At 45.7% G+C, this 23,389-nt stretch overlaps 1 protein-coding gene across 7 annotated transcripts in view; it reads left to right on the top strand.

Annotated features, from left to right (window-relative positions):
• Window positions 1-23,389, top strand: part of clasp2 (cytoplasmic linker associated protein 2) — a 151,808-nt gene that overhangs the window by 113,664 nt on the left and 14,755 nt on the right. Inside the window, exons 22-34 of one of the 7 annotated variants that reach the window (XM_084080575.1) lie at window positions 314-421; window positions 2,347-2,412; window positions 3,588-3,697; window positions 3,863-3,886; window positions 6,456-6,611; window positions 7,594-7,685; window positions 8,239-8,302; window positions 10,871-10,930; window positions 14,648-14,811; window positions 16,266-16,344; window positions 20,361-20,501; window positions 20,615-20,758; window positions 22,293-22,399. In XM_084080575.1, the coding sequence (XP_083936701.1) occupies window positions 314-421; window positions 2,347-2,412; window positions 3,588-3,697; window positions 3,863-3,886; window positions 6,456-6,611; window positions 7,594-7,685; window positions 8,239-8,302; window positions 10,871-10,930; window positions 14,648-14,811; window positions 16,266-16,344; window positions 20,361-20,501; window positions 20,615-20,758; window positions 22,293-22,399 (1,315 nt within the window). The remainder of the gene's footprint in view (window positions 1-313; window positions 422-2,346; window positions 2,413-3,587; window positions 3,698-3,862; window positions 3,887-6,455; window positions 6,612-7,593; window positions 7,686-8,238; window positions 8,303-10,870; window positions 10,931-14,647; window positions 14,812-16,265; window positions 16,345-20,360; window positions 20,502-20,614; window positions 20,759-22,292; window positions 22,400-23,389) is intronic. The other 6 variants (XM_084080580.1, XM_084080576.1, XM_084080581.1 and 3 more) reach the window with 6 other exon arrangements.

Here is a 23,389-nt window from a genome sequence, read left to right as displayed (position 1 = left end):
AGCATGTTAGTTCGTCTCTCTTTCCTCTCTTCTGTCTTTCAATCATGTGCCTTTATATCCTGGCTCTTGCGTCCCCTTGTTCCTCTCTGTCTAAAATATATGTCTTATATTCTCTCTCTCTCCATCTGTGTGTCTCTCTGTACTCTTTTCTCTCTTCCTGTTGTCTCCTTTACTCCCTCACTGCTTTTCTTCTTCCCCTCCTCCTCCTCCTCCCCCTCTCTCTGCCCCCCCACCCCACCCCCACCCCGCCCTCCCCCTCCTCTCCCTGCGTGGCGTTTCGGGGTGTGGTCGGGGTGCTCGGCGGTGTGTCCAGCCCGGGGCAGCCGTATCCCCCGGCCCAGCATGAGCCAGGGCTGCAGCCGCGAGGCCAGCAGGGAGAGCAGCCGCGACACCAGCCCCGTACGCTCCTTCACCCCGCTCGGTGAGTAGTTAACGCAAAAAAACCTCCACCCATCCTCCACCACCTCCACCTTCACCTTCACCTTCACCCAGAGCACAGACAGCAAACAGGCCTTTTCCCACCCGGTCTCAGTAACTTCTCTGTTACGCCCCCCCTTCAGTGACGCACGTGAAACTGCTTCAACCCTAGTCATGCTACACGTCCAGGATGACAGCTCCGTCCGTGGTGGACATAGTGCTGGGCGCTGGCATTGCCTAGGGGGGGGACGATAATTTACGAATCTGTTCCTATCTGTACATAACTCGAACGGTGCTGAGTCGGTTCTGGCGGACTTGAGCAACGTGAGGCACCGCCGAGCGAGTCGTACATTGTGAGCCTCCGACGTAACAGTTTGTTGGCCAACTACTTCCTAACTTAACACATTGAACGCCAGAGGTTAATCTCATAATGTACTTACCAGTGCCAAGCTTTTATTGTTGTTTTTTTGTTTTCTTCATGTCGCCATAGACCCCGCTAAATCTGGTAAAAGCTCGCGTTCATTTGGTTCAACACAAACACGGGATCCGTGTGAAGCAAGCAGTGAAAACTGCGATCCGATCCGTTCCGCCATTTTGAAGTTTCAGCCGATTACGTTAGACCGTGCGATGCGGTGAGAAAAACAACAGCCGAGATAATCGACTCCAAAGTTGATTCCTAGACAGGAAACGGATGGGAACGAAAAAAACGGAACCAGTTTTATTCCGTTTCCGGTCGGCCCCCGGAACCGGAAGGGGTAAAAAAAAAAAAAAAAAAACGGAAAGTGCACTTTTTCGAATTAACATGGGGTTTCAATATGTAAACAGCTCACGTAGTCTACGCGATTGGCACGTGGCGGCTTTTAATCGGTTCGCGTAGATCTACGCGACTGGCAGTCAATGTGTTAATATTAGGGGCTGTAGTCTGTTTTTGGTCCGCCTTGCTGGGGGCAACAAAACCTTTGCCTAACCTTAATCCTAATAAAATCGTTATTGTATGTATTGCAAGAGTTCAGGGAGTTATTTAAAGTGCCTAAGTGGTCCGCCCATGTCTAAGTGGTCCGCCCATGTGAGAGGCAGTTCCGCGTGCGTCACAGAAGGAGTCGTCGCCAATTGTTACTGAGACCGGGTGGTAGATCGCTGTAGGCGGCAGGGAGGGATTGGGACCCCGACCCCCCCCTCGACCGCTCTGTAAAGGTAGCTCTCCACCAAACAGACTACATATTACTACAGAATGGCAGTCCAATGAAGTCAGGAGATCAGTCGGTTGGAAGGTGTGGGGAAAAAAAGTTGCTGAATGCACCTGAGAGCCGACACCGACAGACGGCTACTATGGTGCTAAAAAATAGCCTATGGCTTGATGTCTTTTTCAACAACAAGCCTGCTGCTATACGGCTGTCGAAAGGGCCTTGTGACGCCCTTCCCTACAACTTGGCGACCCGACGGTGTACCCACGGCCATTCAACAGCAGATTTTTTTTGGCAACAGACGCTTTCCAACACTTACCGACGTGGTTGTGGTGGAGAGCTACCTTAAGGAAGGAGAAAGAAACAAGAGGGGAAGATGGAGAAGACTTGTGACTCTGCAGCGTTTTTTCCCCCTCCTTCTGGCTGAGAATCTTCTTAACAGTTTTTCATAATTATGCAATATTTGAACATGGAGATGTGTTGTGGCATTCTAGACGCACACATTCAAACGCACAAACACACGCATGAATATTCACACCAACTTCCTGCATGGTGGCGTTTTAGTGTTTTGTTTGCATGGTTGAGGTTGTTTCCTCTCCACTCTCACAACTCAGTCTGTTCTAACAGCGAGCGCCTTTGCGTGTGTTTTTCTGTCCTTCTTGGTGTGTGTGTGTGTGTGTGTGTGACTGGGACTGTGTGTGTGTGTGTGACTGACTCGGATTGTGTGTCTTGTTCTGGGTTGCAGCATCGAGGAGCTACTCTCGCTCCACAGGAGCTCTCCATGGGAGCCCTGATGTTTTCGGGGCTGCAGGTGAAGGCTGAGTACCTCTAAAACGCGTCCGTCCGTCCGTCCGTCACCCAACCACCCCGATCCGTTTAATGCCTTCGTTCTCTCCATCAACTTTTACATTTTCTTTTCATTCCTTTCATTTTCTAGGTTCACGGCATCTTTTTATTTTCGCTTTATTCTAATCCGTCCGCTTCTTCTCTTTTTCATTTTGTTTGATTTTGTTTTGTTCTTTTCTTCCATTGTGCTCCCGGACGCAACGTTTCCGTCAGAAGCTTTGGGTGGAATCGCATGTTTCTGCTCCGTTCTGTTGGCAGGGCAACCATCCCATACCTGAATAGTTTTTTGGGTTGCTTTTGTTTTATTGAGGGTGTTTTTTTTCTTTCTCCTATCAATTGTTTCCTTATTATTTGGCTCCAACGTGGAGACCCTCAGCAACACCATCCTGCTGTGTTTTGTCAACCATGCTTACTTTATACATTTATACTTATTTTAATCCATGCAACCATGCTTACCTTCCCTGTCATGTAAGTGCAAAAAGTGAATGTAGAAATACTGTAAGTAAAAGTCTTCACAATTGACAATTTTACTTGAGAAAAAGCGCAAAAGTAATGGCACTAGAATATACTTTATTACAGTACAACGTTTTCTAACTATTTCCCAAAAATAAAAGATCTACAAGCTCACAATGCATCGCGATGTGAGGCGTTGTGAGCTTGTGGATCGGGCTATTTTCGTACAGACCAACTATTATGTAATAATTAGGGATGTCCGATATTATCGGCCGATATTAGCATAAAAATTGATATCGGGAAAATATCGGTATCGTTTTTTGAATTTTTTTTTTTTGCTTTATAAATAAGTTACAGGAGTTCTTACTGTATATGGTGTGTGTGATATGAAATTTGAGCTTACCCTAATCACAATAATCCCCGCATATATCGGTATCGGTTGATATCGGTATCGGTAATTAAGAGTTGGACAATATCGGTATATCGGTTATCGGTAAAAAAGCCAATATCGGACAACCCTAGTAATAATTGTAACAGCCCTACGCGTCAGAGGATCTGAGACCCTCTAAGGCAGTCTGTAGAATATATATCACAGCTAAATTTGTAATGTCTTTCCTGTGACACTTAACTCAACTCTCCTCTCTCTCTCTCTCTCTCTTTCTCTCTCCCTCCCTGTCCTGTGTGCAGGATCAGGGTTAATCGGTATCAGCCAGTCCAGTCGTCTGTCCTCGTCGGTTAGCGCCATGCGAGTCCTCAACACGGGTTCAGACGTGGAGGAGGCCCTCGCAGACGCCCTGGTACACACGCACACACACATAAACACACACACACAGACACATGGAAATCAGACACATGTATTTCTGTGATGTTCCCTCTACATGTATGCATGTATCCTTACCGTATGTATGTGTTTTTCCGCTGTCTAACCCACGGTTCTCACTTCTTGTTTAAAACGCTGTCAGCTGTTGGGAGAACTGCGGACCAAGGTCAGCTTCTACTCCTAACCTGTGTGTGTGTAGTTGTGTTTTCATGCATGCAATGATGCTGTCGTTATAGACTAGTAACAGTGGTTCTCAATGTGGACCCCCCAATGCAATGATGCTGTCGTTATAGACTAGTAACAGTGGTTCTCAATGTGGACCCCCCAATGCAATGATGCTGTCGTTATAGACTAGTAACAGTGGTTCTCAATGTGGACCCCCCAGTTCAAATGATTGATCTAAATGCACTCCCTAGGCGCCGCGTTCACTGAGAACGCCCTTTTGAGCTGAGGACGAGCGCCGTGGATATCATGTCCATAGTGGATATTGTGGAGATGTTGATAGGAACCAATGTGTGTAGCTACGGGGGAACACATTAGGTCAGGGGTCTTCAGCAGGGGGTCCGGGACCCATAGGGGGTCCTCAGAGTTACTACAGGGGGTCCGCCAAATCTTTGTGTGATAGGATTTTTTATTTTACCTCAACCACTTGAACCCTAGCATCCCTTTTCCTGAGGAGAACTTTAGCCAAAAATAGCCGATCTACAAGCTCACAACGCCTCGCGCTGCGAGGCGTTGTGAGCTTGTAGATCGGCTATTTTTGGCAAAGAGGCTATAGGTGTAGAGGGAAAAAAGAACAGACCACGTAAACAAAAAATGTTGAATCTGAAACACAATTTCATACGATATAGAGTAGGGGGTCCCTGCTTCATCTCTCTCTCAGCTAGGGGGTCCTTGGCCTGAAAACGTTGAAGACCCCTGCATTAGGTGACACACCCATTAATTCATACTTGACGTTCATACCAGTTGTCAATAAAGCTACTTAAAAGCATACACGACATCATGTCCATATTAGATATCATATCCATAGCGCTCGCGTGCATGCAGTGTTTATTAACACCACCACAATGTTCAAACCCATTAACCATTTCTGTGCTCAAATATTCTGATCTATGTTATTAGCACAAATAGCTTAGCTGAAAACAATGTAAACAGGCTTCGCCTGGTTGTGTGATAACGATCCGGTCGTAAATGACCGGGTTGTCACTGCTCACACACAGCCAGGAGGATCAAAAAGAGCGGCGCTCCTCTCCAACAGTTGGAATGTTTCCAGCTTCTGGAGCGCTGAAGCTTTGGCGCTGAGAAGAGGAGCGCACCACCAAGCGTGTCTTTACCATAGAAATGCATGGTAGACTGGCACTGCCAGCTCAAAAGGCGTTCTTTGTGGACACGGCGCCCTTATGGGTCTGTAGAGGACTGGGGGTCCTTGAAATGGAAAAAAAAAAAACGTTGAGAACCACTGGTCCGGTAGACATCCGTCATTCTGTGAGAGGTTTGTACAGGTGGCGGAGGCCCTTTAATTTCCTTGAATTTGTATAGGAATGTGATTTGTGTTTTATATATAGGCACGTACTGGGACGTGTTTTTCTCCTTGAAACACGTACCCATCGTTCCCCTCACAGCAAAATATTAGAACGAGGAGTGTCTTCTGCAACGGATGTTATTTTAATGAAAACACTCAAGAGGTCCTTGAGTGTACAAGGGGGGCGCTCGGGTGGTGTAGGGGTGACCGCAGAGACCAGGGGTTTGAATCCTCGGCCGCGCATCCAGCTTGGCCCGGGTCACTTCAACAAACAATTGGTCGTGTTTGCGGGAGGGAAGCCGGGGCGGGGAGGGAGGGAGGGAGTTTTCTCCTACATGTTGGTCAGGTCACCTGTTGAACTGTGAGAAACAGCGTTTCAATACCATCCCGAGGACCAGGGTTAGGGTTATAGCCCCTAACCCAGGGGTAGGCAATTGAGATAAGCCTAGGGCCAATATCACTCCCAGACATTCCATCGCGGGCCGGGCCTCCCCGCGAACATGCACGCGCGCGCAGCGCGCGTGCATGTGGGTGCACAAAAAATTGTGGGTGCACAAAAAAAAATTCGGGTCTAATTCGGGTCTAACTCGGTCTAATTCGGGTCTAATTTGGGTCTAATTCGGTTCTGTTTTTACCAATAATAAATCAACATTTTTTCCGGTTTAAATATCAGCACAGGCGATTTTTCTGGTGATTTTTTTTTTCTTCATTTTCCTCTAATCTAGCTATAAAATGTTATAAATCCTTTAAAATGCATCGTGTTTATGAGTGCATGATTTCAAAAGTGGGTTCAGGTTCTATGAAATAAGTATTTATAATTATTTTAACATTCATTTTTAAAGTTTATAACACTTTTCAGTAAATCATTCATACTGTATCTTTCTGTATTTGGATATAATAGATATCGGTCTGATACTGTATAAAAATAAAATCCCTCCCCCCCAAAAAAAAATAAAAAAATATTTTTCAAAATTATCTCACGGGCCAGATATTATTTCTGGGGGGCCAATTTCGGCCCGCGGGCCGCCTATTGCCGACCCCTGCCCTAACCCAAGACCCAACCAACCAATAGGGCTCAGCATTGACAAGCAGGGCTGGCACCTGAAAATCGCTGTTTCGAGTAGCTACTATAATGTGTTTCTGTATTGTTTCACGCCCCGCCCAACCCCCGGCACTTTCCCCTCCCCCCTCCCCCCTCCCCCCTCCCCCGCAGAAGAAGCCGGCGAGACGGCGCTACGAGAACTACGGCATGTACTCTGACGACGACGCCAACAGTGACGCCTCCAGCGCCTGCTCCGAGCGCTCCTACAGCTCCAGGAACGGAGGAGCCATCCCCACCTACATGAGACAGACCGAGGACGTGGCCGAGGTCAGTGACAACACCCAATCTACACATATACACCCCCCAATCTACACACATACACACCCCCCAATCTACACACATACACCCCCCAATCTACACACATACACCCCCCCAATCTACTGTGAAATCCTCAGTGTTAGTTTTTCCTCATGTTTAACTCAGAGTGTACACTGGACATTTCTTTCATTTAATTCATACAGTAGTTGTATCCTCTATCCGCAAATGATGCTCAAATAGTCCATTTATACAGTCCTGGTGTGCACTGGGATGAACTTTGAACCATGTTTTCACTGTTGATACTGACTCTGTGTAGTTGGTTATGGGAAAGGCCAGTTCACTTTGCTGATGGTTTAGCCCAGAATGAATGCTGCACAGCAATGTTGGTAAAAAACAAAACTGGTTATATTTGCAGAAAATAATGTATTTACATGGATTAAAGTTCTCAGTCGCCAAGACTGATTTCAGTCATTTGGATTCCATAGAAGCCAGCATGTCTTCTATGGAAGCATGTTGCGCAGCGAAAATAGCCGATCTACAAGCTCTCAATGCGTCTGAGACGCATTGAGAGCTTGTAGAAAGGCTATTTTCGGTTATTTTAAGATTAGAGCATTTGAAGTGGTCAAACTAGCAATATGTTCAGAAGTATCTTCCATAATATCTTAATCGTCTCGGATAGTTCATATAAAAGCAAAGGTTAAAGCCTGAATCTGTGATTTCTTCACATGGTTGGCAGTATGTAGAACAGCAGGAACAATATTACTAAAGCATCCTAATTGTACATAATGTATTCATTGTTTAGGAATCGGCACTAGTGTGTGTGGGGGATCCTTTAACACGGCTTCACAAATCGCACATTAGGACATTTTCAGTCGTGAGATTTAACTAGCTTTAATCCATGTATTTATGTAAAAACAAATCCATGCACTAACCTGAAGTGTGTGTGTGTGTGTGTGTGTGTGTGTGTGTGTGTGTGTGTGTCCACATCCAGGTGTTGAACCGCTGTGCCAGTGCCAACTGGTCTGAAAGGAAGGAGGGCCTCCTGGGTCTGCAGGCACTGCTCAAGAACCAGCGCACACTCAGGTCAGCCAATCACAAAGCAGCATTCCCACCCTATGGTCTCAGATCAGAGATTACATTTTTAGCGGCGCTAGCGGCTCTATACCTTTAGGTATAGAGCGGATCCTGCTCTATACCTGACTTTGTCCGTGTTCACCGTCAACGTTCTGATTGGTCAGACCCGTCAACGTTCTGATTGGTCAGACCCGTCAACGTTCTGATTGGTCAGACCCGTCAACAAAGTGATTGGTCAAGCTTCACGTGACACATGGCTATAAACACATTATAAACACATATCGATGACATAATGTATCAAAGGCGCCGCTACCTTCACACAGGGTTTGATTTTTTATTCTTAAAATTGCTAAATACAACCCACAAATACTTTGATTATACAATCGATTATTTGCATTGCAAAACGATACGATACAAAGCAAATGATACGATATGTTGCTGTTTGCATGTCGATACAGTCAAATCGTTTAAATTACAATCGATGCAATTACTGTATCGATACACCCCAAAGTACAGTCAATCCATCCTCCATGACGCTGTTTTGTTGTTGTCCTCTCTGCAGTCGGGTGGAGCTGAAGAGACTGTGTGAAATCTTCACACGGATGTTTGCCGACCCTCACAGTAAGGTATGGTCTGCATGCAGCGCAAGTACCCGCAGCACGCCAACACGCACGCACACACACACACACACACACATCCACAAACCATCCATTATTCACCTTCACTTTGAGTTTGACCTCTGTTGCTTTGTTTATCCCTCCACCGTACAATGTACCGGATTCTGCCGAAAAAAAATGGAAATACTCCATGGATACACCACACACACACACACACACACACACACACACACACACACACACACACACACACACTCACACTCACACTCACACTCACACACAGTACCAAGTGCAGTTACAAACATCACACTTAACCCAATAAGACCGGGAACGCATCTGTGTCATTTTAAGATTTCTTTGGCTATTCAAAAATAGCAGATCTACAAGCTCATAGCTGCGCTATGAGCTTGAATAGCCAAATAAATCAAAAAATGACACAGATGCGTTCCCAGTCTTAATGGGTTAAAAAGGGGATAAACAGGACACACACACACACACACAGCATGCAAAGCGAGCGTCGACAGCCGCCTGGCGTTCTAACGGCATGCAGTGCCTGAGTATTACTACAAACGCAGTATAAATATTCTTCTTTTTTTTTTTTGCTTTGTTTTTGCGTGTTACCTCTCACTCCCTCCGCCGTCCAATGGGACGACGGCTCTGTCACCGTCCCTCGTCGGCCAATCAGTGGCTGCGTTGCTCACTCACTGCGTTCACTGCAACCCTCTTCTCCCCTACCCACCTCCTCCCCCCCCCCACACACACACACACACACACACACACACAGTTAAACTGAAGCCTGAGCTGTACTTGGTGTGCGTGCCGCTCTATCGCACACGGTAGCCGGTTTACATTGTTGTGAGCTTATAGACAGGGTTCCCACGGTCATGAAATTCCTGGAAATGTTTTTGAAATTAGAAAAACAGTTTTCCAGGCCCTGGAAAAGGTTTGGACAGGGACGTGCACAGATAGACTCTAGGTGGTGCTACAGCACCTGCCCTTTGCCCTCTTGACCAGTGCCCTTTTGAAGTGCCATTTTAAAAGTTTACAGCAGGGGGTCCGGGACCCCTAGGGGGTCCTCAGAGTTACTACAGGGGGTCCGCCAAATCTTTATGTGACATGATTTTTCTTTTTACCATAACCACTCGAAACCTAGCATCCCTTTTCTGAGGAGAACTTTAGCCAAAAATAGCCGATCTACAAGCCCACAACGCCTCGCGCTGCGAGGCGATGTGGGCTTGTAGATCGGCTATTTTTGGCAAAGAGGTATAGGTGTAGAGGGAAAAAAGAGCAGACCAAGTAAACAAAAAAAAGTATAATTTACTTGAGCACCTGCCCCTCAAAATGTCTCTGCACACCACTGGTTTTGGAATTAATCAAATGTTTTGGAAAATGTTCAAAACTGTTAGTTTTCAGGATTCAAATTCTAAAATGGCAAAAGTAGCAGATCTACAAGCTCGAAATGCTTTTGTGTGACACTGTAGATGAGAGGTTTCTCCCCGACAGCAACGAAATACATTGTTTTTGTCAAACATTACGTGAAAGACAGGTAAAATGTGGTAAAATGCACTCGATACGTTGTTAGCTTGTAGACCTGTTCTTTTTGTCACGTGACACCTTCGCTCGAGTCCGTCTTGGGGCCATTGATGGCACACTGGTTTAAGTGTCTCATTATTTGTACTGTATGATTTATATAGTCCTGGAAATGGGGTTAAAATACTTTGGTTATGGAAAAGTTTTGAAAATTCATTGTTAAAGTTGTACAGTACAAATTTCAAAAAATGTTCGTTTATTACTGCGTTACCCAGAATTCCATTCGTTTTCACCGGAAGACGGAAGCATTTCAAAAAGCTTTTAATTGTTTTATACGATCTGTGGATCGTTTCTCTTAGCCAGTGGAGCTTTAGTTACCGTGAGCTGTGTTTTCTTTTTCTGTTGTTTTTCGTTCTTCAAATGATACAATCTCTTAAAATCAGCGTGAGTTTCCTTTTTGTTATTAGCGCGGTAGTTCCTGGCCAAACAGGAAACCGGTGCAGTAGTTCCTGGCCAAACAGGAAACCGGTGCAGTAGTTCCTGGCCAAACAGGAAACCGGTGCATTTCCGCTTTCATTTTCCGGCCAGATGATGTCATTTTCGAGGGAAAGTCAACCTCGACAACGTTCAATAGAAAATATATAAATAAAAGGCTTTCGGGGGTGAAATTCAAGGAGTGGGTGTTGTGAAACATTTGCCACTCACAAAAGGTATACAATTTAACTTTAGTTTTATTGAAAAAGTTACCTAGCATTACTTTAAAAATGTGTGTGAACCCTGTATAGATCGGCGCGTCAACCAAGTATAAAATCACCCATAAGTCTCTTTGGCTGCAAAAAAAAAACTCCTTCTTCCACTTCCACTAACCGGCTGCCCCCCCCCCCCCCCAACCCCACCTCCCCCTCAAACCCTCCACTTCTAACTCACCCTGATTTCCGGCGTGTTTTAAAAAAAAAATTGACCTTGAGTGTTCTCCTCCCCAACACACACACACACACACACACACACACATAAACGTTTTGACGGTGACGATTTGGTGACTTTCAGCGAGACTCCGGCAGAGCGTACGGAACGGCAGAATCCGGTATAAGCTCAGCCTCCTTCAAGGTACACCTCTCCTCTCCTCTCCTCTCCTCTCTGCTCTCCTCTCTCTCCCTACACCCCTATCTCCAGTGGTGGAAAGAAACTAAGTACATTTACTTGAGTACTGTACTTAAGTACAATTTTGAGGTATTTGTACTTTACTTGAGTATTTCCAATTTCCAATACTTTTACTTCTACTCCACTACATCTCAGAGGCAAATATTGTACTTTTACTTTTACTACAATTATTTAAAAACTTTAGTTGCTAGTTACTTTTCAGATATAAATTATGATATTATGATGCCTGCATTCACCACTTTAGCCCTATTTTATACCTATAGGCTATTTGAAAATAGCAGATCTACAAGCTCACAACGTGTCGCATCGCGACGCGTTGTGAGCTTGTAGATCTGCTATTTTCAAATATTCTGTACTTTTACTTTTGATACTTTGGTACATTTTGATGCCAATACTTTTGTACCTTTACTCAAGTAAATTTTGAATTCTGGACTTTTACTTGTAACAGAGCATTTTTATATTGCAGTATTGGTACTTTTACTTAAGTAAAAGAATTTGAGTGCTTTTTCCACCACTGCCCCTATCTCACCACCTCTCTCTCTCCCTACACCCCTCTGTCACCTCCTGACTCATCCTCCATCATGTTTTGGTTTTGTTGGTCTCTTTTCCACTGCTGTGTGCACATACTGTAATGAAATGTACTGTAATGTCAACACACTGCTGTGTGCACATACTGTAATGAAATGACACTTTTCAGGTTCTGCCGGTTTGTTCATCCCCCCCCCCCCTTGATTGTCCTGAATTTGGGGCGACAGACTGGCATGCCTCTCTCTCAGAATGTGTTTATTCCTCCTGTAGCATTGTGTGTGCAAAGGTTGTACTTTTCAGACTGGATTTTAGGGCTGCACAATTAATTAAGAATAATGGAAAAATCGTGATTTCATGTTTGGCAATTGCACTCCTTATTTGGTCAGCTGTCATGGCAAAATGATGCTCCGTCATTTGTCGGTGCCGCACGCTGGAAGTAGCCAATCTATAAGCTCACGAGGCGCTGCGATGCAACGTGTTGTGAGCATATAGATCAGCTGTTTTTGAAAAGATTCTCAAAATGTTCTCGCCCTATAATGACATGCCCAAATTAGGGACGCCCGGATTAATGTAGTTGCATCGTGATTCGTGATTGGGATTACCATTTGAGCCACAATCGTGCAGCCCTTGGTAAACTGGATAAGATAGAAAGTGTGAGTTAATGTGTGTGTGTGTGTGTGTGTGTGTGTGTGTGTGTGTGTGTGTGTGTGTGTGTGCGCGTGTGCATGCATGCGTGCGTCTGTATGCATCCGCTCAAACTACGGGCAAGCATGTGTGTGTTTGTGCGTGTGTGTGTGTGTGTGTGTGCACGCACATGCAAGTCTGTCTGTATGTTTCCGCTCAAAACTATGGGCGAGTATGTGTGTGTGTGTGTGTGTATCAGAACGCTAACTGTCATCTCTCTCTCTCTCTCCCCTCCATCATGCCTCGCTCTGCGGTTCTCTCTGTAGAGAGTAAGTTTTGAACGACACCATTCAGCTTCATTTGAGTAATAAAGTGTCTTGTGATTGGCTGTGGATCTATCACATTAATAATAGTGTCTTGTGATTGGCTGTGGATCTGTCACATTAATCCCATTGGGCGACATAAACAATAACACTCACTCACTAACCTGCCCGGGTGATGATGTCATCATGATGTCACTCACCTGCCAACCGGTTGTCTAGGACACAGGTCAGACTCTTACCCAATCAGCATACAAAGACAGCTTATTTTTCTTTTTTTAAATAACGTGTCCTGATTGGTGCCTCTTGCTTTCTCAGTGTGTTTACATGCACAGTAATCATTTAATCATCATAACCTCGATTAATGATGTCACATCACATCAGCACAGTGAGGTTTAGGTTGAAAATCTTCTCCTCTATACTGCTAACCTGATCATTCCCAGCGATGGGGTCTAACGGGTGTGCTAACCTGATCATTCCCAGTGATGGGGTCTAACGGGTGTGCTAACCTGATCATTCCCAGTGATGGGGTCTAACGGGTGTGCTAACCTGATCATTCCCAGTGATGGGGTCTAACGGGTGTGCTAACCTGATCATTCCCAGTGATGGGGTCTAACGGGTGTGCTAACCTGATCATTCCCAGTGATGGGGTCTAACGGGTGTGCTAACCTGATCATTCCCAGTGATGGGGTCTTAACGGGTGTGCTAACCTGATCATTCCCAGTGATGGGGTCTAAGGGGTGTGCATGTACACACAGTCATTGCCGTGTGTGTTGTCATTGGCTAACGATCGGTTGGTGTCATCTTGGTTTTACTAATGATTAATTTTATTTATTTGGTGTTTGGAGCATGAAGGAATCACTGGGACGACACAGAAAGAGTTAAATAACCGCACGACTACAACTAATACTGTTATGGCCTAACTCCTCCTCTACAGCGTCCTATACACAGCTGTCGGGTAGAAACCTTGTATGTCCAAGACCGTGCCTTTTTAACACATTCCATGCCAGAGGTTAATGTCATAATGTACTTACCAGTGCCAACGTTTTATTGTTGTTTTTTTTGTTTTTTTCATGTCGCCGTAGACCTCGTTAAAATCCTTAAGATTGAGCTCTAAACTGCTTGTAAACATCGCGGAGACGTGTCTGCGTCGACCAGTGAAAACCACGTGTCAAACGGAGCCGCCATGTTGTAGTTAGAACGGTTTATGTTAAACAGTGATCAGCGAGGAGAGAAACTACAAAGAGAAAATGGCGTTTCAGTTTCGTCATTAGAACGAGGGCCGACGGGATCGGCAAAACCGGATCCCGAATAATTCCGTTTCCGGTGGTGTTACAATGAAATGTGCCGTATCGAAAATTGAAAAAAGTGCAAATGTGAACTTTTTTTTTCGAAGAAAAAGCACCACTTTGCGACTGGCACGTGGCGGCTTTAAATAGGTTCGCGTAGATCTACGTGACTGGCAGTCAATGTGTTAATTATTAAAAAAAAACACACATTATAAAGTAGTGAAAATAGCCGATGTACAAGCGTGCTGTGAGCTTGTACATCGGCTGTTTTCACTGTGTGGCACTCTTTGTTTGATGAAGTAGGGCGTTCATTTACAGAAAAACATAAGAATTAAAAACATGGGAGATATGAGGTTTCTGCCCGACGACAGAATATACTTCACTGTTTATGCATATATGTATTAGGGATGGGACCTGTCAATGGTTTACCGTTTAAACCAGGGGTCTTCAACAGGGGGTCCTCAGAGTTACTACAGGGGGTCCGCCAAATCTTTGTGTGATATGATTTTTTTTTTTTACCTTAACCACTTGAACCCTATAGCATCCCTATTCTGAGGAGAACTTTAGCCAAAAATAGCAGATCTATAAGCTCACTGTGAGCTTGTAGATCGGCTATTTTTTGGCAAAGAGGTGTTTGGTGTAGAGGGGAAAAAAGAGCAGACCAAGTAAACAAAAAAAAGTTCAATCTGAAACACAATTTTATACAATATAGAGTAGGGGGTCCCTGCTTCATCTCTCTCACAGCTAGGGGGTCCTTGGCCTGAAAACGTTGAAGACCCTGGTTTAAATTGACTGATTTTGGGCTAATTGACTGAAATAAAGTCATATAAAAAAATTGTAAATAACTATTTTGACTGCCAGAAATAAGAGATAATTTTTGCCACGCCTCACTGCACACACAGGTGTTCAGCATGTTCCTAGAGACGCTGGTGGACTTCGTGCTGGTGCATAAGGAGGACCTCCAGGACTGGCTGTTCGTGCTGCTCACACAGCTGCTGAAGAAGATGGGCGCCGACCTGCTGGGCTCCGTGCAGGCCAAGGTCCAGAGAGCTCTGGACGTCACGCGGTCAGTATAGCCTCTGGGATCCACCATAACCATTTTAGGTGTTTCTGATGATCCGGTCGGGAGCGTGTCGTCATCAGGCGTCCGGAACCGGAACCCACGGGGTGCCGGTATCACCCAAAAATAATTCCCCGCGATCTAGGGCATCATTCATAATTCTAGGGCCTACCCAATAAAACCCATGATGAGGTGTAGTTTATCTTATAGAAATAGTTGGTTTGGTATCCTTTATTCCAACTCGTAGCGACTGGCGAGACTAAACTAGTAGTTCTACTCGATTTAGCATTTAAATGCTAACGGGCGGAACCAAAACAAAGTGGTTTTCAACCTTTTTCCAAGGTCTATTATTTGCATTTGAGCCACGAAACCACCGTTTGAGGAGATTTAGACTCTCAGACCCAAGACTTAGAATATTTTGTTATTGTTGGATAAGATTTTGTCCACAATTCCATCCATGCTGTATTGATGTTGGTACCATAGGAGAGATAACAGGAAAACGTTGATCAAAATAACAATTCTTCTACATCCTCTAATTGTGTTACTTCTTGTAAATTAAGTACTGCAGATGTTTAACAACAATTTAACTCTTGAGAGCGTAAAATGAAACCAAATGGACCCGTAATATAGTTTAATTTTACTCTCTCAAGAGTTAAAGATCTATAATATAAGGGTCCATTTGGTTACCAACTCTCCATCATTCAGCTGGGGACCGCCTTGGAACCCCCTCAAGGACCACTGGCGGTCCCCGGACCACTGGTTGAGAACCACTGTGCTAAATGACCTGTCCAAGACAAGACCCTGAACCTAATGTATATTCTTCATTGTTTTGTTATGTTAATTATTACTAGTATATAGTGTACGTTAATTTAACCCAAACCCAATGCAAAAAGCCTGAGTGGTAGGCCTGTCACAATTATTACATAATCGTCTAATTGCGATTATTTGAACGCAATTATTTTTTGCATAATCGTCTCCATGTTGAAAGATTTTCACACATTTTCAAAAAAAAAGAAATAGCAGATCTACAAGTCTTACAAAGCGTCGACGCGTTGTAAGACTTGTAGATTTGCTGTTTTTTTTTTACATATCTTCCCTGTGCAAGCTTTGATTATGAAGCCTAAAAGGCTTCATAATGTTCCAATAATGTTCAATCCCAAACACACAATTACATCGTTAATCGCAAGGATTTGAGTGTCAACTTAAATTTGTAATGGTGACAGCCCTACCGAGGGGGGGGGTTCCCAGTGCAGATGTAACTCCCTGGTTGGCCCTACAAAAAGATGTAATGACTCTTAAACACTGTTTTTGTTTTCATGCGCTTTGTCCCAACAATACTTTTGCAGATTTCACAATGTCAAATCTCTCTCTCTCTCTCTCTCTCTCTCTCTCTCTCTCTCTCTCTCTCTCTCTCTCTCTCTCTCTCTCTCTCTCTCTCTCTCTCTCTCTCTCTCACACAGCGAGTCTTTCCCCAACGACCTGCAGTTCACCATCCTCATGAGGTTCACCGTCGACCAAACACAGACCCCCAACCTAAAGGTAAATGGTCCCTCATACCGTATACGTCCCCTTTTCTGCTAACCCATTTTAGAGGGGTCCGGTTCTGAGCTGGTGGTGGCCTAATATCATACCACTTCTTTAGCAAAAAGAACCAGCTCTGAGCTCAGAGAACTGGGTTCCAGAGCCGCACAAAAATCTTTGCTAGTCTAGATTACAGTGGTTCTCAAACTGGTTCAGGTCAAGTTAACCCCTAAATGAATGCGGATTTGGTCGCGGACCCCCATCTGAAAAGAGTTCCAGATGTGGTGTTAAAAATGTAAAAAAAAAAATTCAAACATTTTCAAAGAATATCAAGATTTTTGGAAAATAGCTGATGTATGTAGGGCCCTGGGGGTCCCCGGACCCCACTTTGGGAACCCCTGCATTAGACCACGGACCACCATAACTCTGAGAGTGTACAAATGGAACCAAATGGACCCGGGTCCATTTGGTTCCATTTGTACACTCTCAGAGTTACAGCAACATAAGGGTCCATTTGGTTACTAACTATCCAACATTTATCTGGGTACCCCCTGGAACCCACTCAAGGACCCCTGGGGGTCCCCGGACCCCACTTTGAGAACCATGGGTCTAGAACCAATAAGTTCGTACCGCCGGGGCTGAGGGGAGGGGGGGGGGCGGGGTTATTGTGAAGAGCATGGCTATGGGCGCGCGCCGCCCCACCAATGACTGGACAGGTTGTCTGAGCCAATATAGCGCTTTGGATAAAAGCGCTATATAGACCCCTTAACAGACGACGTCACACTGATAAGAACCAGTATGCGTGCAACCAGTGTGCTCTTAATGAAACCCATTCTGTCAGGTCTCGCTAGGACGCGCCTCACTAGCCAACACACAAGAGGGGGTTGGGGTGTGCTGAAACCAGCGCACCCCGAAACAACAGGTTGAGAATTGATTGCGTGAAACAATCACCTGTGCATCAAGTCTCAATGTTAGTAAACAAATAATTGGTCTATAAATGCACCATTTACCAATGTATTTACCAATGGGCCAGCTACTGTAATGTAAATCTGTCCCCTGCGTGACGGCCGCATGGGGTGGGTGCTCGCCATTTCTCCTATAGGTGCCCGGGGCAAGGAGGCACCCGCGGGATCGTCTCCACCCTGGTGGTCCTACAGCATACATGGGCAACTGGCGGCCCGTCAGTCTATATTAGTAGCTTAATGACTAGTATTAAAATTCTATTGTCTTTTTTATGTCCAATGTATTTGTGTTTGTAGTTCATAAAGTTAACATAAGTAAAACTAAATGCATTTGAAATTAAATACAAATTTTACTTTTCAGGATTCCAATTTAAAAATAGCAAAAATAGCAAACAAAAAAATCTGAATTCCAATTTAAAAGTATAGCAAAAATAGCCGCGTTTTGAGCTTGTAGATCGGCTAATTTTGGATTTAAATTCATAAAGGTTAAGTATAACTAAATGCATTTGAAATCAAATACTGTTATTTTTCAGGATTCCAATGAAAAGAGAGCAAAAAAAAATCTGAATTCCAATTCAAAAGTAGCAAAAATAGCAGATCTACAAGCTCAAAACGCGTTTTGAGCTTGTAGATCGGCTATTTTTGCTACTTTTGTGTGACATAGAATGGCCCAACAGCATATGCAATGTGGCCCTCTGGAGTGAGTGTGGAAATATAGTGGCCCTCTCTACATCATCAAAGTTGCATCACCCTGGTCCTACAGGTGGGTCAGGGTGTCTGTTCAGCTCTGAGTGGAACTGGGATTGACAGCGTGTTCCTCCGCATGCGTATTATGCCCTCCTGGTATAAACTCCTCACTGACTGTCAGGTGAAAAGAAGCCTGTGTCAAGTCTGTATGTATCAGAGGAGAAAAGTGGTCGTTTACACCGTCACCCCAAGACCAACCACTAGGGGTCAGCAGTGGCAAGGACTATACACATGGGGGGGATTGGCATTGGATTTAACCAGGCTCCAGTTCAGCTGTAGAGTAATATCATTGATAATAACCAGTGTCTGCACACCAATAATTGATAAACTTGTGGCTCTTTAGCCCCGTGGGAAAAGCAGAGCGGGTTCTGACAAGGTTGGCAGGTTGAATCAACTGTGAAACGGCACTAGCACCGGCCCAGAACTACAACTAGGCTCATGTTGATGGAAAATCAACGTGTGTGTGTGTGTGTGTGTGTGTGTGTGTTGGAATACTGATTGATTCTTTGTGTGTGTGACTGTGATGGAATACTGATTGATTTATATTGTGTGTGTTTTCCGGAGGGTTGAGGAGGGGGAGGGAAAGATGGACAGAGGGCTGGGAAATTGCAGAGACTTGGTAGCCATGGTAACTGTTGAACTGATATGACCTCATGCCTGCCTGTGTTGGCACCCCCCCCCCCCCTCGCACACGCACGTCTTGAGCTGTGATTGGACAACAGCTGACGGTGCCTGGGCTGTGATTGGACAAGAGCTGACGATGCCTGGGCTGGCTTTGTGCTGCAGTCCTACCCTCACCTCCCTCAATGTGCACCTCCCTCAATGTACTGTACACCTACCTCCCTCCTCGTTCTAACGATACACACCTCCCTCCTTTCTCCTCCTTAACGATGATACACACCTCCTTCCTTGTTCTCCTAACGATGCACACTCCCTCCTTTACTCCTCCTAACGATACACACTCCCTCCTTTACTCCTAACGATGCACACCTCCCTTCTTTACTCCTCCAAGCGATGCACAGCACACCTCCCTCCACGGTCTCCTTTTTAACGATGCAAACCCGCCTCTACTTTCTCCTCCTGACGATGCACACCTCCTACCTGGTTCTCCTTCTAACAATGCCCACCTCCCTCCTCCTCCTCGCCATAACGATGCCACGCCCGCACTCCTTTTCTCCTCCTTTAACTAACGATGCAACAACATACATCCATCCTCTGTCTCCTCCCCTCGTTCTCCTCCTAACGATGCACAACTCCCTCTCTTTGTCTTACCCTCCCTCTTTCTCTCCCTTTCTCCCCCTCTCTCTCTCTCTCTCTCTCTCGACACGGTGCATTCTCCTCTCTCTCTCCTCTGTGTGAAGCCTGGGAGGAGGAGCGGGTGTTGCGGGCGAGGGCGCGGCAGGTCAGGGTCCGGGCTAAACTTGTTCCCCCCCAGAGTGCGGCGCCACGCCTGCTCTCTGGACGAGCAGGTCGCAGCCTGGAACCAGTCCTGTCAGGTAGGTTTAGTGGAGCGCTCCGGGGGGGAGCAAATTTCGCGTTGCGCGCAAGTTTCTTTTTTTTTCTTCTTTGTTTATTTCATTTTTATTTTTTATGTGTTAGTTGTTAGTTAGTTGGGGGGGGGGGGGGGGGTAGGAGAGGTGGAATGAGGAGGAGGTGGAGGAGGAGATAAACGACATCTGTCGTTTGTTGGAGTTTTTTTTCTGGTTGTGTTTGTTGTTGTTTTTGGTGGTGTGTTGCCCGTCGCTCGCTTTAGCGTCACCGTCATTTCCTCGCTGTTTGCCATTGGTTCTTCGTTTCGGGTTCATTTGTGTTGCTGACAGTGGAACGGCATGTTCACACATGTGCACTCTGACCCCACGACCCCACCCACCCCACCCCCTACCATCACCCCCCCCACCCCACTCTCTCACATGTCCATTTTTCCTCTACACAGGGAACCATCCGCAGTCATTCCTACAGAGAACCTACAGATGGCGCTGTTCATCTCCTCTACCCATTCATGTTGACTGCAGTCCCCCCCCCCCCACTCCCGTTGTCCATGCATTTCCTATGTGTATATGTGGGTGTGCAGAGCGACTATCACAGTGTTTCAGATACATTTCTCTAACGGCCTATTGCAAATATGTGCGTGTGTGTGTGCGTGTGTGTTTCTGTGTGTGTGTGTGTGTGTGTGTGTGTTTCTGTGCGTGTGTGTGTGTTTGTGTGTGTGTGTGCGTGTGTGTGTGTGTGTGTGTGTGTGTGTGTGTGTGTGTGTGTGTGTGTGTGTGTGTGTGTGTGTGTGTGTGTGTGTGTGTGTGTGTGTGTGTGCGTGGCGTCTGTCCTCAGGTGAAGGTTGCCATCCTGAAGTACATAGAGACACTGACGCTGCAGATGGACGCTCCAGACTTCGTCAACTCCAGCGAGACTCGCCTGGCCGTCTCGCGCATCATCACCTGGACCGCGGAGAAGAGCTCGGACGTCAGGAAGGTACGACCTCAGATACAACTGAAACTGTTATCCCCAGGACCCGACTCTGGATAAGCGGTTGAAGATGGATGGATGGAAGTCTTGTAGTCTAATGTAATATTCCTTCCATGCAGGCGGCCCAGTCTGTGCTGATCGCCCTGTTCCAGCTCAACACCCCTGAGTTCACCATGCTGCTGGCAGCACTGCCCAAGACCTTCCAGGACGGAGCCACCAAGCTGCTACAGAACCACCTGAGGAACACCGGCAACGCAGCACAGGTCAGGAGGTCACCACAACAACACGCAACATCCTCCTGTGCACACACAATCACACACAAGGTAGAATAATCCAGGTAATGGCACTCAGGCATGTTAACCACAAGAACCCTATCCCTATTCTGGGGGAGAACATTTGGTGAAAATAACAGATCCGATCGGGTAACCTATTACTGGGGAAGATATAGAGTACCGAAGTCCTGACGTCACTTCCGCTACCCCTGGGTCATGGATGTATTTTTTTGGGCCGTGTAGCCGCCCCCTATAAGTGAGTTTTGGACACCGACCAAAAGATTTGTATACCCCTAACCCTTCCATTGTTAATGCAAATCGATACTTTTGCAAAGTCAGCCAATCACATTACAGCTAGTGTCATCACCACTAACTGTAATGTGATTGGCTGACTTTGCAAATTCAGGACTGTGATTCGCTAGCGAAACACATGACACATGTGCAGCCCTATGAATAGCAGTATGGACTTTAAAAAAAGTCATTTATCCTTTTTTTAAAGTGAGTCATGTTGTGATGACCACACACCGCCCACTTCACACTGGGTGTGATTTTTCTATTCAAAATCCCCATAGGGAAAATGTGTACTTTTTCACCATCAGCTGATGCTTCATGTCCATCCTATATTAAAATTGCTTAGTGGGTGGGTGGGCGGATCTGCGAGGCGCACCGTTGCTCCGATCCATACCAAACTTGGCACCAACACTGGTCAGGGGACCTGCCTAGACTGGCATGGGTGAGGCTTAACCCATTAAGACCTGGAACTGTGACATTTTTTAGATTTCAGCTAAAAAGCATTATTTTACACTTTTGGCTATTCAAAAATAGCAGATATACAAGCTCATAGCGCGGCACCGAGTGCCGCGCTATGAGCTTGTAGATCTGCTATTTTTGAAAAATCGTGAAAATGTGTGCAAATCTTTGAATATATATATTTTTAAAGCGAACATTTTTAACTCAAATCTTTGCTTCTGGGGGGTCCCTGGAACAAAATATTTTCATGGGGGTCTGCGGCCAAATACATATAATTTTGGGGGTCCTTGACATGAAAAAGATTGAGCACCACTGATATAGAAACATACGTTTTTAAGAAAACTGTTGAGATTTAGGAGACATGTAGAATCGGCTTCAGGTCTCAATGGGTTAATCGCCTCCGGACCGGCGTCGGGCGTTTCCGCTCATCCATGCACAGACGGGGCTCGACTCCTAGAGCGACCTGTGAGTGTGTGGCGCTGAGGAACAGACAGCAGACCATGTCATGCTGGAATGCCCGATGTGTATGTATGGGGCTCCCAATGGGATGCATGGCCTGCTGTCTGTGGATGACCATACGGTGACGTGGCTGCTGAAGGTGTGCCGGGAAATACATCCGAGGTGAACCCCCACCGCCCCCCCGGGGTGATAAAAGGATAGGCCCTCGGCTCCGTACCTGGGGGAGCGGAGAGAAATCACCCAACCCAAACGACAGAGAGAGAGAGAGAGAGAGAGAGAGATGATGTTGACTGTATGTTGTTTCCTTTGTTTTCAGGCACCAATGGGCAGCCCTCTGACACGCCACACACCCCGCTCACCAGCCAGCTGGTCCAGCCCGCTCACCTCCCCCACCAACACCTCCCAGAACACCCCCTCACCAAGGTAACGCACACACAGTCACACACACACACACACACACACACACACACACACACACACACACACACACACACACACACACACAGGGCTTTAGCCAAGCGGCTTTAGCCAGCTAGGCTGAGCACTCCAATGAACACAATCAGCCTTGTTAGCGTGTTAGTGGGAAGGAAGCCAGGAGGGAGAGGCTGATCTCTGTCACTGCAGTAGAGACTCCTACAGGACGGACAGGGTACTGCAGTAGAGACTCCTACAGGACGGACAGGGTACTGCAGTAGAGACTCCTACAGGACGGACACTAGGGCTCCTAACCCAGAGGAATAGCATGTTCCTCCGCATGCCTTACATCAGCGGTGATGCAACTTTGATGATGGAGAGGGCCACTATATTTCCACACTCTCTCCAGAGGGCCACATTGCATACAGTATATTCTTTCCGTATTTTAACTTTTTTCGACATTCTACGTCACACAAAAGTAGCAAAAATAGCAGATCTACTGTACAAGCTCAAAACGCGTCGCAGTGCGACGCGTTTTGAGCTTGTAGATCTACTATTTTTGCTACTTTTTTTATTGGAATCGAGATTTATTTTTGTGCTATTTTTGAATTGGAATCCTGAAAAGTAAATGTTTTATTTAATTTCAAATGCATTTAGTTATACTTATGTTAACTTTGTGAACTTAAATACAAATACATTGGACATAAAAAAGACGATAGAATGTTAACATTAGTCATTAAGCTACTAGTATAGATAGACTGAAGTAATTAAAGCGGGTCGTGTTTGCATGTTTGGAATTGTAACAGCTGAAATCAATAATATATCATGAGATATTAACCTGCGGGCCGCATTAAGTGAAGGCGGGGGCCGCATGTGGTCCCCGGGGCCGCCAGTTGCCCATGTATGCCTTACATCTTGCCTGTGAAGCTCCTCACATTTTCTATCTAATATCTTAGTTACAATGAGATTGAGCTAACGGTTAAGTTTTGTTTCTCTATG

The sequence above is a fragment of the Gymnoscopelus microlampas genome (assembly GCF_963454915.1).
Source record: "Gymnoscopelus microlampas genome assembly, chromosome: 15".
In the NCBI taxonomy this organism is placed as follows: domain Eukaryota; kingdom Metazoa; phylum Chordata; class Actinopteri; order Myctophiformes; family Myctophidae; genus Gymnoscopelus; species Gymnoscopelus microlampas.
Note: the sequence above shows the minus strand (reverse complement) of the source record. Positions and strands in the feature narration are given on the sequence as shown.